This window comes from Castor canadensis, chromosome 14 (assembly GCF_047511655.1).
Source record: "Castor canadensis chromosome 14, mCasCan1.hap1v2, whole genome shotgun sequence".
In the NCBI taxonomy this organism is placed as follows: Eukaryota; Metazoa; Chordata; class Mammalia; order Rodentia; family Castoridae; genus Castor; species Castor canadensis.
The window spans coordinates 1,045,633-1,060,705 of record NC_133399.1 but is presented as its reverse complement, the minus strand read 5'-3'; the positions used below and the strand labels follow the sequence as shown (position 1 = coordinate 1,060,705).

The window sequence follows — 15,073 nt, the reverse complement described above, 5'->3', positions numbered from 1 at the left end:
TCGGCTGAGGCAGCTTCAGGTCTGGGGTGCTCCAGGTCAGCCAGGCCAGGGGGACCGAGGGACGCCTCCCCTCCCCTCCCCTCCCCCTCCCCTCCCCCTCCCCATTCCCCTCCCCTCCCCTCCCCCTCCCCATCCCCCTCCTCCTCCCCTCCCCTCTCCTCCCTCTCCCCTCCCCTCCCCTCCCCCTCCCCATCTCCCTCCTCCTCCCCTCCCCTCCCCTCCCCCTCCCCATCCCCCTCCTCCTCCCCTCCCCTCCCCTTCCCCTCCCTCCCCTCCCCCTCCCCCAGAATAGCCACACGGCCCACCATGAGTGGCCTCCAGAAGCCCTGATCCTTTTTTACAAAGGAAAATTTGTTTTAAGGACGTTTTTCGTTGGTAATAAGGAAAAGTCACTTTGTGAACGGAACAGCCGGTGTTCGCTTTGTTCCCAGTGCTCAGCCACTGTGGCTTCCAGCCAACTCCGGGACTTCTGCGCGTGCCTCACGGAATTGGAAGCTGTTGGGGAAATCGAGGCACGGATTCCTATGCTGGGATGAGGCTCAGAGCTTTGGATAGGCCAGCGGGGGGCGGGGGGCAAGAGGGGAAGTGATCACACCTGGTCATGACCACAGGTGTGACCCCCAGAAAGGAATGGGGTGCCAGTGGCTCACGCCTGTAATCCCAGCTCCTTGGGAGGCTGAGATGGGGAGGATCGCAGTGTGAGGCCAGCCCTGGGCAAACAGTTCAGGAGACCCCATCTGCAAAATAAGCAGAGCGGAAAGGACTGGGCGCGTGGCTCAAGCCATAGAAAAGCCACGCGTTGTCCCAAGATTCAGTCTCCAGACTGAATTCACACCTTAGCGGCCACAGGGCCGGTCACCCCAAAGGCACTGAGAGGTCTCCAGAGAAGGGGCAGCCACCAGGCTCACAGAGGGACCCGCGCGGGGCTCCTGGTGGCCTCACCCAGGGTGTGGGACCAGGGCAGGCAGCCACACCCCGCGGTGGCCCTTTGATTCTGGGACCCTCAGCACAAGGACCTAAATGATAATCCAGGCGCTACCAGAGTTTGTAGGGGGCCGGGGATGGGACGGCACCTTTTGGCCCAGACTGGCCTTGAACCCCTGGCTTCAGAGTCAGTGCAGCTGGGACTACTTAAAACAATCTTTGCGGTGTGGCACTGGCCACTGGGCTCACCCCAGGCCATCTCTGGTTTTTAGGGGACACAGAGGTGGACAGGGGCTGGGCTGGAGGCTGATGCCCGACCCCCCCCCCCCGCATGGCTTCCAGCTGTCTTCCTCACCCATTGGGCGCCCACTGTATGCAGACCCCAGGAGCCAGCAGCGCGCCCCTCCCCTTCCCCATCAGGGTCAGGGCTGGACCTTGGAAGGCCACCGCACATATCCCTGTCCCCAGAACTCGTCTGTCCATCTGCTTCCTGTCTCCCCTTGTCTCTCTCCTCCCGACAGGGATGTCCGTCTGTGTCGGTCTATCCGCACCCCTACCCCAGCCTAGACCCCCTTCTCCACCCCTGCACCCCAGCCTTGCCTCCCCCCTCCCTCCTGCGCCAGTCGCTCAGGTCTGTCCCCCTCCCCATCCTCGCCCCCATCCTTCTCCCCCACCCCTCCCCGTCGCCCCACCCCACAGCCCCTCCCCCCCAGGCCTCCCCCCTTCCACACCCCTTCGCTCCTCCCCCTCCCTCCCCGACCTACCCCTCCCCGTTAGTCCTCCTCCACCCCTCCCCCTTCCTCACCCCCTCCCTGTCCCACCCCACCCTGCCCCTTCCTCACCCCCCTGGCCCCTCTCCCTGTCCCACCCCGCCCCTCCCCCACCCCCTCGCCCCCTCCCTGTCCCACCCCACCCTCCCCCTTCCCCACCCCCTCCCAGTTAGTCCTCCCCCGCCCCTCCCCCTTCCCCACCCCCCTCCCTGTCCCACCCCACCCCATTCCTCCCCCTTCCTCACCCCTCCCTGTCCCAAACCACCCTCCCCCTTCCTCACACCCCTCTCCCCCCTCCTTGTCCCACCCCACCCCTCCCCTGCGACCTCCTCCCCTTTCTCCTTCCCTCCCCCTTCCCTTCTGTCCCTCCCCCTTCCCCGCTACCCCAACCTCCCCCTCCGCACCCCTCCCCTTTCCCCCTCCTCTCCCCGCCCCTCCCCCTTCCTCACTCGCTCTTCACCCCTTCCTTTCTCCCCTCCCTCCTTCTCCGCCCCACCCCACCCCTCCCCTTCGACCTCCTCCCCTTCCCCCTCCCCGCCCCTCCCTCTTCCTCCCTCCCCCTTTCTCCCTCCCCTTCCGCCCCTCCCTTTCCCGCTACCCCAACCTCCCCATCCCACCCCTCCCCTTCCCCCTCCACTCCTCACCCCTCCCCCACCCCGCCCCCTTCCCGGGCCTGCCCCTCCCCCTCAGTCTCCTCCCCGCTCCTCCCTCCCCCTCCCTCCCCCGCGGGCCGGGCCGGCAGGGGGCGCAGCGGGGCTCTCGGAGGCCGGAGGCGGGGCGGCGGCGGCCGGGCCGCGATGGGACCGGAGGCGGCGCAGACAAAGGCGGCGGGCGAGCGAGCGGGGCGCGGGTGCGGAGTCGGAGCGCGGTGAGCGGGGCGCGGTTCGGGGACCCCAAGTTCCAAGCTCGGGGCCGGGGGTGGGGGGCGCGGGAGTCCCGAAGTTCCCGAGTCGGGGAGGAGATGGCATGGCGCGGGAGGTCCCCAAAGTCGCTGACTCCGCACTGCAGAACCGCGAAGGGGTCCCCGAAGTTCTGGGGTGCAGGAGCGGCGCGGAGACGGGGGTCCCCGAAGTTCCAGGCCGGGGACTGGAGGGATGGCGGGGGGGGTCCCCAGAGTTCAGCGATCGGGAGCAGCGCGGAGGACGACGTCTGCAAAGTTCTGGAGCGGGGGCCACTGGAGGCGGGGCGAGGGCGGGGGTCCCCGAAATTGGGGACCTGAGGTTGGAGGAAGGAGAGGAGGGGGCCCCCCAAGTTGTGCACCCGGACTCGGGGAGCGAGCGTCTTGGGGACCGTGGAAGTTGCGGGTGTGTCCGGAGTTGGGGCGCGCATGAGGTGACCTCACGCGGTGGGGACCCCCCGAGTGGGGTGCACGGGAAGGGGGGTTCCGGGTGGGGGTGTCGGGCCCCCCTCTGGGTCCCCCTTGGCCAGCGGCCGCCCAGCGCATGACTGGCTGGTGAGTAACTTTTCCCGAACGCGGCAGGAGCGGCCGGAAGGGCCTGCATTCCGGGGACCCCGTCACCCCGTCACCCCGGCTTGGCCCAGGCCCGAGCTGCCGCCCCTCCCCCACTTAGGGGTTCGGGTTTCAGACCTGTGACCGCCACAGCAGCTGCCCAGGACAGGATGGGGGGGACACCACCCCCCCACCCCGACCTCGGAGTCGCCGGACTTCCCTCCCCTCCCCCATTAGCACTCCCACGCTTCCAAACTCCTCTGATTTGGGGGTGCATGGGATTAGCAAGTCCCCCACCCACCCGGTGTGGCTGGCTTTTCTGGGCTGGCGGCTGGGGCAACGAACCGGAAGACAGGGAGCCCATTTCTCCCAGTCTTGGACCCTGCTCTGTCCCCCAGTGGCGGACACCAGGCTCGGCTGTCTGTGCATTTGGATTGGGCGCTGAGGGGTCCCTCTGTGGGAATAGTGGGGACCTGGACTCCCAACAGGCACCTGCAAAGCTCCACTTTTTATTTTTAGACATGGGGTGTCGCTCTGTAGCCCAGGAACTCCTGGGCCTCAGCGATCCCCGCGTCTCTGCCTGAGTAGCTGGCAGCAGTGATGGACCGGCTGAGTGCTGTCAATCCTGAGCACAGTTGACCTTGGCCTCCAGGCCCAGTCCCTGGGTGGAGGAGGCACCCATGGGGGCCCAGCAATCAGGACGATGACAGATTTCTGTTGGGATGGGACACCCCCCACACGCCCCAGAAAAATAGGCTCCTGCCTGTGCTGCGGAGTGATCTCTTCTGATTGCTGGTTGCTGATTGACTGTGTGACCCCTGCACGTGGCCGTGGGTGCTGACATCCCCTTGCTTGGCCTTCTCAGATACAAGCCCTCTCTCTCCCCAGGGGCCAAACCAGCCTGCCACCGCCGTGGCTGCCCCTAAGGGCCCACCCAGCCCAGCCTGACCAATGTCCACAGCCAGGTGAGAGCTTACACCTACCTGGGCCTGGCCCCAGCCCTGTCCCCACCCCCCGCTGAGTGCCCTGTCCCCATGCAGGGAGCAGCCCATCTTCAGCACACGAGCACACGTGTTTCAGATCGACCCGGCCACCAAGAGGAACTGGATCCCCGCGGGCAAGCACGCGCTCACGGTCTCCTATTTTTACGATGCTACCCGGAATGTCTACCGTATCATCAGTATTGGGGGTGCCAAGGTTTGGAAGGGGGAAGGAGCGGGAAGATGGGGTGTAGGCACCAGAGGAGGAGGGGCTGACGGAGGACATGCCTGGAGCTGGTCTCTGCCTCGGTGGCACGCTGAACCTTTCTGGGCTGGTCCCTCACTCCCAGCAGGGACCCTGAGACCCACGGGCAAGGTGGCCTTATCCATTCCGATCTCGGCCGTGATCAAGGTTAAACTTTGCCCCCTCCGCAGGCCATCATCAACAGCACTGTCACCCCCAACATGACCTTCACCAAAACCTCCCAGAAGTTCGGGCAGTGGGCGGACAGTCGCGCCAACACCGTCTATGGCTTGGGCTTTGCCTCTGAGCAGCACCTGACCCAGGTGGGCTGGGGGAGGGGCGGGACTGGGGGAGGGGCGGCCCTGGGTCTTTTGGGCCCTGTGCACCTGAGTCGCTCCAGCTGCAGGGTGGGTACACGGAATTAGATGAGCCTTTCCGCTTCCATGGTTTGGATTCAGGTTCTGGTCACTTGCTCCAAGGTAGGGTTCGAACTCAGGTCCTCACACTTGCTAGGCAGGCGCTCTTACTGCTTGAGCCACCTCAAAATACTGCTTGAGTATTTTTTTTTCCTGAACTGGGGTTTGAACTCCCACCAGCCCTTTTTTTGTGATGGGTGTTTTCGAGATAGGGTCTCTCAAACTACTTGCCCGGACTGGCTTCGAACCGAGATCTTCCTGATCTCTGCCTCCTGAGAAGCTAGGATTACAGGCGGGCGCTACAGCGCCCAACACCACAATTATTTTTAAACAAAGGAAATTTGTTTTAAAATAAAACAGTGCATTCTAGCCCAACTGGAGAAGCGGTCTCGCTTGCCAAAGCTGGGTTGAAAATGGAAACGCTGAGTACCAGGAAGACAGAGGGGCTGCTGTCAAGGGCTGTCAGGTTTAAAAGACACAGTAGCGTCAGCCGGACACGTCCCTGTGAGGACATAATTTTCCAGACCTTCTCCCCTTGGTGAGATTAGGATGTGCGCGGTTCTGAAGGTCCCTTCCAAGGTGACAGGGCTGGCAGTGGGTGCAGAGGGGACTGGGGACTGTTGACCATCTGCTCTCCCCCCGCCCTACCCCCAGTTTGCAGAGAAGTTCCAGGAGGTGAAAGAAGCGGCCAGGCTGGCCCGGGAGAAGCCTCAGGATGGGGGCGAGCTCACCAGTCCAGCCCTGGGGCTTATCTCCCACCAGGTCAGCGGTCCCTGTCCCCCACGCCTGGACACCCAAAGTCAGCCAGACACGCATCTGAAATTGGGGGTGGAGGGGTCGCTGCCTGTGCTGGTGCCCAGGGTGAGGTGCTCACAGGTGAGCTAAAATGAGAGCCCAGTACAGACCACAGAGGAAGGTCAGGGGCGTCAATCATAGGGGTCCTGACGTCATGTGACATCACCTGGAGTTAGGCGCTAGTGACAGGACCAGGCAGAGCAACGAACTATCCCTGGGTGCTTCTCTCTGTCTTCAGCAGCATTTATCGAGCACCTTCTGTGTACCAGGCCCAGGGTTGGGCACAGGATAGGAGACGAGGAAGCAGCTGGCCTCAGGACTCAGAGTCCCGTAAATGACGAGGCTCCCTGAAATGCAAATTGATCCCAGAGAAGACTTCCTGCCCCTGTCTTAAACGCGACAGCTCTCAGTCCCCATCCAGGGACCGTGGGGAGCCAGGGAGGGTGGTGAGCAGCGCAGGAGTCCATCCCAGTGATGGCAAGGGCCTTCCCGGGTCCCAAGGGCAATTCGGACCCCCCGATCTCAGCCACGACCTCAGTAGCCCCTGTGCTGACCTCAGCCTAACCGGTCCTTGAACTAAAGCCACCCGTTCACTGTGACTCCTGACATCGCCCCCTCCCCTTCCTCCCTCCACCCCCGTAGGTGCCCCCGAGTCCCCTCGTCAGCGCCAATGGTCCTGGAGAGGAGAAACTCTTCCGCAGCCAGAGCGCGGACGCCCCCGGCCCCACCGAGCGTGAACGGCTGAAGAAGATGCTGTCCGAGGGGTGAGTGGGCGGGGCCTGCGGCGCGGGGGCGGGGCCTGGGTGGGCGGGGAGATCGAGCCGCTGGCTGCTGAGTGATGAGTGGGCCTGGTCTGCCCGGTGGGCGGGGCAGGTTGCCCCGTTGACATTTCCGTCCGGGGGCGGGGCCTGGGGAGTGGGCGGGGCAGAGCGAGCTGTGGAGGCTGCCTGGGGGCGAGGGGGCGGGGCATCCGGAGTGGGTCGGGTGGACGAGGTTCTCAGCAGAGCAGGTGCAGCCCGCACCGGAATCTGACTGTAGACCCAAGACCAGGGGAAGGTGGGGAGGTTGATCCGGTGGTCCTGCCCCATCCAGGTGGGAACTTGCCCCTTGCGCACGAACCCCACTGGCTAGCCACACCTCCCCAGGCTTGACTCCGCCCTGTCCCATCCTCCTCTCCGGGCTAACCCCACCTTGTGCACCTCCACCCCAGATCCAGTTCTCCGCACGTCCCTTATGGGCTGAGGGTGTCTCCTGGGCTGACCCATGCGCCTGGTTCGATCCCATCCCCTACTCCCTAGCTCAGCGCTATTTTGGCCCCGCCCCTAGCTGTGGCCACGCCCCAATCTCAAGCTGCTCCGCCCCCATCCTAGCACCACCCCCACACCGAGCGCCGACCCCACCAGTCGTGACTCCGCCCCCAGTCCAGCACCACCTCTGACCCTGACTACACCTCGGGCTCCCTGTTGTCCTGCCCCCAAGCCCAGGGTTGCTCTGTCTCCCTGCCCAGTTGCCCCTGTCCCCCAGTCCAGTGCCTGCCCTCGCCGACCCCTGCGTCTCCGCAGCTCGGTGGGCGAGGTGCAGTGGGAGGTCGAGTTCTTTGCGCTGCAGGACAGCAACGATAAGCTAGCGGGTGCCCTGCGAGAGGCCAACGCGGCCGCCGCCCAGTGGAGGCAGCAGCTGGAGGCCCAGCGAGCAGAGGCTGAGCGGCTGCGGCAGCGGGTGAGGATGCCCCTCCCTGCCATGGACCCCGCTGGCCCTCAGAGCCTGCACTTCCCACCTGCTCCAGGGTCACGGGCTGGCCGTGGGCAGGTCACTTCTTGGAGCTCAGTTTCTTGTTCTGTAAAATGGGCCTGAGACTAGGAAAGACTCACCAGGTCCCCAGTCCCTAAATCCCGAGCTGCCCAGAGGAGGGTGCAGGGGTCAGTGCAGGCTTGGGAATCGGGGCTGAGTTTCCGGTGGGTTGCAGGTGGCCGAGCTGGAGGCCCAGGCAGCTGCAGAGGCCCCCCAAGCCAGCGAGAAGGAGGTGCCCAGTCAGGCGCTGGAGCAGCTGGAGGCACGTGTGCAAACCAAAGACCAGGTGAGCTCGGAGTGGGGTCCCCAGCCTCACCTTCCCTCACCTCCCTCTCGGCAGCCGAGGACCCCAGAACAGACACACGCACCCTTCCTCTGCAGGAGATCCAGACACTGAAGAACCAGACCATGGGACCCCGAGAAGCCTCGGACGCTGCGGAGCGCGAGGAGACACAGCAGAAGGTGCAGGTGTGTGGGGTGACGGAGGGAGGGCGGGCAGCCAGCCCCAGGGGTAGGACAGACTTGGGGCAAGTGGGATCAAGGTTGTGAAGTGGGCAGACCCCGTTAGGTACGCTCTCACACCCGTCCATTTGTGCAAGTGCTTTTGGAGTCACGCAGAATCCCAGGGCTTGACCCCATCAACTATAAATACCCCCCAGCCTGGGGACGTAGAGGCCGCTCTTGAACCCAGGTCTGGTTGGCTGGGGAGCAGGCGGTGTTGGGTAGAGGGGGTGCGACCCAAAAATGGGACAGGGGGGGGTTTACAGGACTCGAGGATGACTCCAAAAGCTGGGCACGCCTCCCAAGCCTGCTCGCCCTGTCCCCCCAGGACCTCGAGACACGCAACGCGGAGCTGGAGCACCAGCTGCGGGCGACGGAGCGCAGCCTGGAGGAGGCGCGGGCAGAGCGCGAGCGGGCGCGGGCCGAGGTGGGGCGCGCGGCGCAGCTGCTGGACGTCCGGCTGTTCGAGCTGAGCGAGCTTCGGGAAGGCCTGGCCCGCCTGGCCGAGGCTGCGCCCTGAGTCTGCTGTCCCGGGCCGTTCTGCGAGCGCAGGGGACAGTGGAGCGTTGGCCCTGGCGGGGACCAGGGGGACCGGGCAGTCTGGGGCTGGCCGCAGCCATTGGGCTGTTCTCGAGCATTTCCCAGTGTAGTTCCAGAATCCCGGGCGCGGTGCCCGCATTACACTTCTAAGCGTGGCTGCCTGTGTGGTGTGCGGCCCCCGGTACCCCGCCGTCCTTACCGCGCCTCCTGCCTCGCCCGGCTGTGTGGCCATGTGGCCCGGAGCCTGGCTTCCTCCACATTGCTTGGTGGCCCCTGGCTCACTCCTTCATCGTGACCACGGCTCAGCGTGGGCATCAGGGACGCACCAAGGATGCAACCCTGAAGCCTCCAGTTGGTTCCAACGACAGCCAGCTGACTGAACCTGGGGAGACTGAGGCCGAGGTCGTGCCCTGGCGGCAGAGCTCCGGGTGGGTGGGGCCAGCCGCATTGGGAAAGGTGAGAAACGCTGGTGGTCACCAAGCACCTGTCCTGCCGCACTCTCCAGAGCCAGAATGAGAGGCTAAAAGACCATTTATTGAGCACCTCCTGCATGTAATGCTGTCCTTCTGGGGCACCACAGGACCCCTGGAAGGTGGCCCTGGCCGGGACGATGGACGTGGAGCTGCATTCAGCCTCACAGCAGGACTGGCCCCCACTCTTGCAGCTTGAGTCCAACCAGGCTCCGGGAAGGCGCCAGCAGTGCTGTGGAGCAGGGCTCCTTGGAGGAGTGGGCAGGTCCCCAGGGAGGATCCTGACACCCTCAGGTCAACCACAAAGGCCCTGTGGCGCTCAGGCTGGGCCCTGGGCAGGCGAGGGTTCTCCGTGGGTCTTGGGCCGAGGTCCTCCATGACCAGCGCCGCCCGCCTTCTTCCGCTGCAGCGTCCGCTGCTTCTCGTCCTTGAAGCGCCGGTTCCTCTGCTTCATCTTGGCCAGCTCGGCCTTGCGCCTGGCCTCCAGGTCGGGGTCCTGCGCGGGGACCAGGAGGCTGAGCCGGGCACCCGTGGAGAGGCTCCCACCCTCGCTGTCCTGCGGGCCCCGCCCCACCCACCTTGCCCTCCAGGACGAGCTGCTTGCGTTTGTTGATCTCTCTCTTCTCGTCAAAGCGCGCGGCCTCCAGTTTCTGGGGGACGGGGCAGCGGTTAGGGCGCCGCACAGGACGTGCCACGCAGGAACACGCCACTGCCCCGTCCCCGTGTCCCCCCCCCCTCCCCCGGCAGCCCGGCGCCTCACTCACGATCTCGCACTCGCGCCGCACCACGCTGACCTGCGTGAGGATCCGCAGCACCTGCGCCTCCTCCACCGCCAGCTCTGCCAGCTGCTTCTCTGTGGGGACCGAGGGCTGGGAGGTCTCCGAGGGGTCAGTGGCTTGGGGTCCCACCCACCACACGGAAATGCTCCACAAGGCTGCGTCTGCCACCGCGCCCGGCCCGTGTGTCCTCCACGACAGACACAGCGGGACAGCCATGTGCCCAGTGCCCGTGCCCCATGGGGACCTAAGTCTACAGGGCTGGCTGTGCCACCTGCGCCCATCACAGAAGGGACGTGGGTGGTCATGCTACAATCCTGCAGCCCATCCCGCACAGAAACCGAGAGGACCGTGTTCAGGTTTTGGGACAAAGTTTCCAATAAATCAATCAATAAACCCAAAGCCGGCACCCGTGGTCCCAGCTCCCTGGGAGGCTGAGTAGGAGGAGGGAGCCGCACTCGGGGGCCGGCAGCACAGGGCCCACTGGACGATAAGAGGGCTTCTGAACACTGAGGCTGGGCCTGCCTGTGGCTGTCACGTGTCCAGGCCTCGGGGACCATTTACACACTGGGGTCTGAGAAACCCAAGTCCCTCTGGCCAGGCTGATGGCCCTGTGGGGACACATGGCTCCAAGCTGCTCAGGTGTGCAGGTGGCAGGCTGCACAGGGTCGGGGGGCGGGTGGTGTCCCCAGGCGTGTGGCCCATCCAAACCCTGTCCACTCACTGATCTGCTCCTCGATGGCGTGCACCAGGTGTATGTCGTACTGTGTCACCAGCGTGATAGCCTGTCCCTGCCGCCCTGTGGGGACACCGCAGCTGCAGGACACAGGCCGGCAAAAGCAGGTCAAAATGTTTGAGGGAGGGGCTGGCTCAAGGCCACGTGGCAATGCTGTAGCCAGAACCTGCCTGAGCCTCTGGGCCAGGATGGAAGGCTAGGACTGCCCAGGAGCACAAATCCCTGAGCTCCAGGAGCACGGAATCCCTGGCAGGAAGGGGGACGGTGGCTGTGTCCCTGGCACCTGGGCCAGGGTCAGAAAGAGGTGCAGAACTTGACACAGACGCTGAAAGCAGCAGGGCTTGCTGGGGCTTCTGCCTTCCTTCCCTGAGCCCTGACGATAAAGGGGCTGGGCTGAGACACCGGGCGCGGCGGGGCTGTGGCAGTGTGAACCCTTTCCCCAGGGGACAGCCACACACTGCCCAGTGAAGAGGAACGCCCGGCTGTTTAGTTTCCGTGGTGCTGGGCTGGAACCCAGGGCCCCGCGTGTGCCGGGCAAGCACTCACCCGAGCCGCTGCTGCCCACCCCGTCTTTGATGGTGGAAGGCAGCGTGTGCATGCTGTGTGCGGTGCCTTCCCGCCCGCTCACCTGCCCGCGCCGTGCGGCCCACGCGGTGGATGTAAATCTTGGGCAGGCCGGGGGTGTTGTGGTTGATGACCACCTGCACGGTCGGGATGTCCAGGCCCCTGGAAGAAGAGGCTGAGACTCACCAGAGCCACTCAGCAATGGCGCTGGCTGCCTGGCCTCAGAGGCCACGACTGGGGGTGTGGGGGTGGGGGTGGCACACACACCCCTGCAGGGGCTGAGCCAGGCCTGGGCCACTCACCGTGAGGCCACGTCTGTGGCAATCAGGATCCGGTAGATGCTGGACTTGAACTTGGCCAGAGCAGCGAAGCGTTCTTTCTGTGTGGGGCGGGGACAGACGGGAGAGTGGGGGAGGACGGCTGTGAGGGCTGGTGAGGTGGGGGGCGGGGGGAGGCGTGGGGAGGGGTGTGGGGCAGGGGCACACCTGCTTCATCATGGAGTGCAGGGCCACGGCAGGGAAGCTGAACTTACGCAGCATCATACACAGGACCTGGCAGGCCCTGGGGGAGGGAAAGGGGTCAGTGTCCTGAGGCTGGCCTTCCCGCCCCGCCCGCCTCTGCCTCCACCTGACAGACAAGGGTGGGGGTGCCGGCTCCTGCCTGCCTCTGCCTCTGCCATCTCCCGGGCCCCTCCTGGGCCGAACTGAGGAGAATCGGCCTTGAGCTGTGGCTGGAGCCCAGGGCCTTGGACCTAACGGGGCAGACTCCTGCTTCTTCTGCTGGGACTGGAGGGCCAGGAGGCAGAGCAGTGACCCACGGTCACCAGGAACACAAAGCCTGTGTGAGGTAGGTGGAGGAGCTGGCCTCAAGGCTGGGCGTGGAGGGCTGAACAGTGCACAGCTGCTTGCCACGTGCCCCGTGGACGGCCCGGGCCCTCTGGCGGGTGGAAATCCTCACAACGTCCTGGCGGATGGACTGCAGCCCGGGAAGGCCAGGAACCGCCAAACACAGAAGCAGCAGCTGCAGGGGTTCCCGGCTTGAGCCCTGGGCAGAGGCGGGCAGCACAGGCCCGGCAGGCTGTGGGGAGACGGCCACCACACTCACTTGCACGTGTTGGTGAAGACGACAATGGACCAGTCCTCATGCTCATCCTGGAAGGTCTGGATCAGGTGCACCAGGTAGGCGTCCTTGACTTTCTCGGGCACCAGCACGTAGCGCTGGTCCAGCTGCTCCACAGTGCGCACCCTGGGGACAGCGGGTGGTCAAGCCTCAGTTTCCCTTCTGCTGCCCTGCCCAGTCTGGGGCTGACCCCGCCCATGGCTGGGTACTCACGGGGCCTGCGCCTCCCAGAAGAAGGGCTGGTTGGTGGCCAGGCCTTGCAGCTCCCTGAGGGTGTCAGTCAGCGTGGCGCTGAAGAGCAGTGTCTGCCTGCGGGCAGGCACGGCCCCCAGGATGGTCTCCAGGTCCACCGTGAAGTCGGTGCAGCCCTGCTCCAGCAGCCGGTCCGCCTCGTCCATCACCTGCAGGCCAGGCGGGAGGGAGCAGGCCACTGTCCACCACTGGCCACCCTCCCCAATGGCCTTGAGCTTGCTGGGAGAGCCGCACGCCAGCCCCTCTGCCCTTTCCACTGGCTTGGCTGTGGGCTCCGGCCCCTCTCCTCAGCCAGACTGGGCGCCTGCCGTCTTCACTAGCTCCAGCCTCTATTTTTTCTTTTACTGGGGTTTGAACTTAGGGCTTTGTGCTTTCCAGGCAGGTGCTCTGCCACTGAGCCATGCCCTCAGCCCCCAGGCTGCTCCTCGTACTTTTCCTGAGCACATGAACCAGAGCCCAGCCTGAGGTGGGCGAGGGTCACCAGGCCAGCTCACCAGGAAGCGGATCTTCTTTATACTGAAGGTGTTAGAACTGCGCAGGTGGTCGGCCAGGCGCCCTGGCGTGGCGATGACCACGTGTGGCTTCCGGGACAGCTCTAGCGCCTGGGTCACCATGTCTGGGGTGAAGGGCAAGAGGTGAGGACGGCTGAGGGGCTTGGAGGCTATGGGGCTCCCATGCCCAGGGCTCCCCCCTCCCCCGAGCCGTACCCATGCCGCCTACGATGATACAGTCCTTCAGGCCCAGCGGCTTCCCCAGCACCCGGAACTGCTCTGCGATCTGGTAGGCCAGCTCCCTGCGGGCAGGAAGGGCCGCTGGGGTTGGGGGTGCTCAGCGCTGCCCCCCACTCCTCCTGCCTCATTCTCCCTCCCAGCTCCCAGTATCTTCTGCACAGAGGCGGATGCTAAGCACAGGAGCCTGCTATGGGCTCAGCCCAGAATGCTCAATGGCCACTCTTCCTTCACCCCAAACCTGTCCCTTCTCCCATGTCCCCTGCCCCGCCCGGTCAGCCACCCCAGCCAGGGCCCCAGCCATCAGCATCCCCTTCTCCCAGACTGGCCGGTCTCCAGGCCTTGGCCTGGCCCCCGTCCTCAGAGTCATTTCTCCCCTCCGCCTGGCGCTGGAGGCCATGTTCTCACTGGCTGTAAATCCCAGTCCCCAGCGCCCTTTCTGACCTGCAGGCAGGTCTTGGGCTGTGACCGCTCACAGCTGCCACCTGAGCCAGCCCCGTGCTGAGGCCTGTCACGCACACCATCTGATTTAATTCTGCAGGGTGACTTTCGTCTCATGTCACACGTGGGAAAAACGTGGCGCAGAGAGGCATAGGCGCTTGAGGAAAGAAACAGCGGTTAACTCCCGCCCTGGGGCTGATGCGGGGCTCACCTGGTGGGAGTCAGGACGAGGCAAAAGATGCCGTAGGGATCCTCAGACAGCTTCTGCAGGATGGGCAGCACGAATGCCGCCGTCTTGCCACTGCCCGTCTTGGCACAGCCCAAGCAGTCCCGACCTGGGCAGAAAGACAAACCGCGCGCACTGAATGCACGTGCAAATGGCTCATCTCTTGAGCGATTTTTGCCTCAGCTAACGTTTACTCGTCCACCATTGTTTGTTTTGCGGTGCTGGGGACGGAACCCAGGGCTTCGTGCACCATGGAGCTGCACCCCAAACCCACAACAGCCAGCACGTGGTGAGTCATCACTGTGCACCAAGTCCTGACCTCTGCCTTTTCCGCTGCGGACAACGGACAAATTCTAGCAAGACAAGCTGTTCGCTCCATTGAACGGAGGGGGAAACTGAGTCTCGGAGGCTCACCAGCTGATGAGAAGGGCCTGAGATGTTGCTAGTAATTTTGACATATTCCCCGAGCATCTGAGTTTGGGGAACTCTGAATCTGTCTGTGTCCAGTGTTCTTTGTTGATCCTTGGTTTATTTTGACTCCCTCAACGTGTGCCATCCCCAAGTTTCCCGTGGGTATCTCTTAAGTGCAAAAACTGAGTCGGGCCAGAAGAGCAGTCCTAGGACCAAGGAATCCTGGATTTTCCGATAATTCTGACAAATTGGGTTTCTATTTGTCAAGATAAAATAGTGCCGGCTCTCCCAAATTTTCAGCGTTGTCGATTAGTTGTTCATCAAACCCTTCCCTTGGAGGCAAAGTTTCAAAGATGGCACCAGTAGTGTGTGTACACACGAGCCACTCGCCTGCCCTAAATCCTTCTGGAACTTGGGTTCCCCAAACACCCAAAGCTGCCCCGGCCCCGCCTCGTGGGATCTGCCTGGGCACAGGCTGCGAGATGGGAAAGGAGGCGAAAAAGCAGAGATGACTTTTAGGGAAGGCGCTGGGCCACTCACCCTCCAGGATGGCGGGAATGCAGCCTTGCTGCACGGGCGTGGGTTGCTTCAAATCTAGCTGCCGACATTGCTCCACCAGCCACGATGACAGTCCAAGCTCCGCGAAGCCGGCCATCCTCGCCACCAACCGTGGGGAACCCTGGGAGAAGCGCTTCCGGCGCGTGGCCGTGACATCACACACTCCTTCCACGTTTATTGGATCTGATTCCTATGTGGGCCCACCCTCTCCAGCTCCCTCAGCCAATCCTAGCCTCGAGCGCATCCTTTTGTTTCCCCGAATCCCATGCGCCGGCCGGATCCAGTAAAACAACAAATCCCGGAATGCCTTGCGAGACGCGGTTGCGTTGCCCGCCCCTTTACTCCCGTTTAAAGCCTCCCATTGGCTCATTCAACGCCACT

General features: G+C 64.1%; 2 protein-coding genes across 3 annotated transcripts; one reads left to right on the top strand and one right to left on the bottom strand.

The window, feature by feature from the left end:
- Positions 1-2,461: 2,461 nt before the first annotated feature.
- Homer3 (homer scaffold protein 3) lies at positions 2,462-8,828 on the top strand. The gene is made up of 10 exons (XM_020159140.2): positions 2,462-2,562; positions 4,033-4,109; positions 4,185-4,341; positions 4,560-4,691; positions 5,439-5,546; positions 6,222-6,343; positions 7,142-7,298; positions 7,546-7,656; positions 7,752-7,838; positions 8,200-8,828. The coding sequence occupies exons 2-10, from the start codon at positions 4,096-4,098 to the stop codon at positions 8,389-8,391; spliced, it is 1,080 nt and encodes a 359-aa protein (XP_020014729.2). The 5' UTR covers positions 2,462-2,562; positions 4,033-4,095; the 3' UTR covers positions 8,392-8,828.
- Positions 8,829-8,924: 96 nt separating this feature from the next.
- On the bottom strand, positions 8,925-14,827 carry Ddx49 (DEAD-box helicase 49). 2 transcript variants are annotated; one of them, XM_074053616.1, is made up of 13 exons: positions 14,675-14,827; positions 13,709-13,832; positions 13,036-13,121; positions 12,823-12,944; positions 12,290-12,477; positions 12,062-12,202; positions 11,443-11,518; positions 11,260-11,336; positions 11,022-11,119; positions 10,382-10,456; positions 9,646-9,734; positions 9,460-9,531; positions 8,925-9,377 (listed from the first exon to the last, which is right to left on the bottom strand). In XM_074053616.1, the coding sequence occupies exons 1-13, from the start codon at positions 14,787-14,789 to the stop codon at positions 9,201-9,203; spliced, it is 1,440 nt and encodes a 479-aa protein (XP_073909717.1). In that variant the 5' UTR covers positions 14,790-14,827; the 3' UTR covers positions 8,925-9,200. The 2 variants fall into 2 exon arrangements, with proteins under 2 accessions (XP_073909717.1, XP_073909718.1); XM_074053617.1 differs by having other exon boundaries at positions 9,676-9,734.
- Positions 14,828-15,073: the final 246 nt, after the last annotated feature.

Excerpts from the sequence above, each read along its gene's own strand:
- Homer3 (XM_020159140.2), top strand. Across the intron at positions 4,692-5,438 it reads CTGAGCAGCACCTGACCCAG|TTTGCAGAGAAGTTCCAGGA; the intron begins GTGGGCTGGGGG and ends CCCTACCCCCAG. Across the intron at positions 6,344-7,141 it reads AAGAAGATGCTGTCCGAGGG|CTCGGTGGGCGAGGTGCAGT; the intron begins GTGAGTGGGCGG and ends GCGTCTCCGCAG.
- Ddx49 (XM_074053616.1), bottom strand. The coding sequence starts at position 14,789 with ATGGCCGGCTTCGCGGAGCTTGGACTGTCATCGTGGCTGGTGGAGCAA. Across the intron at positions 11,337-11,442 it reads TGCACTCCATGATGAAGCAG|AAAGAACGCTTCGCTGCTCT; the intron begins GTGTGCCCCTGC and ends CGCCCCACACAG. Across the intron at positions 9,532-9,645 it reads TGCGGCGCGAGTGCGAGATC|AAACTGGAGGCCGCGCGCTT; the intron begins GTGAGTGAGGCG and ends CCCGTCCCCCAG.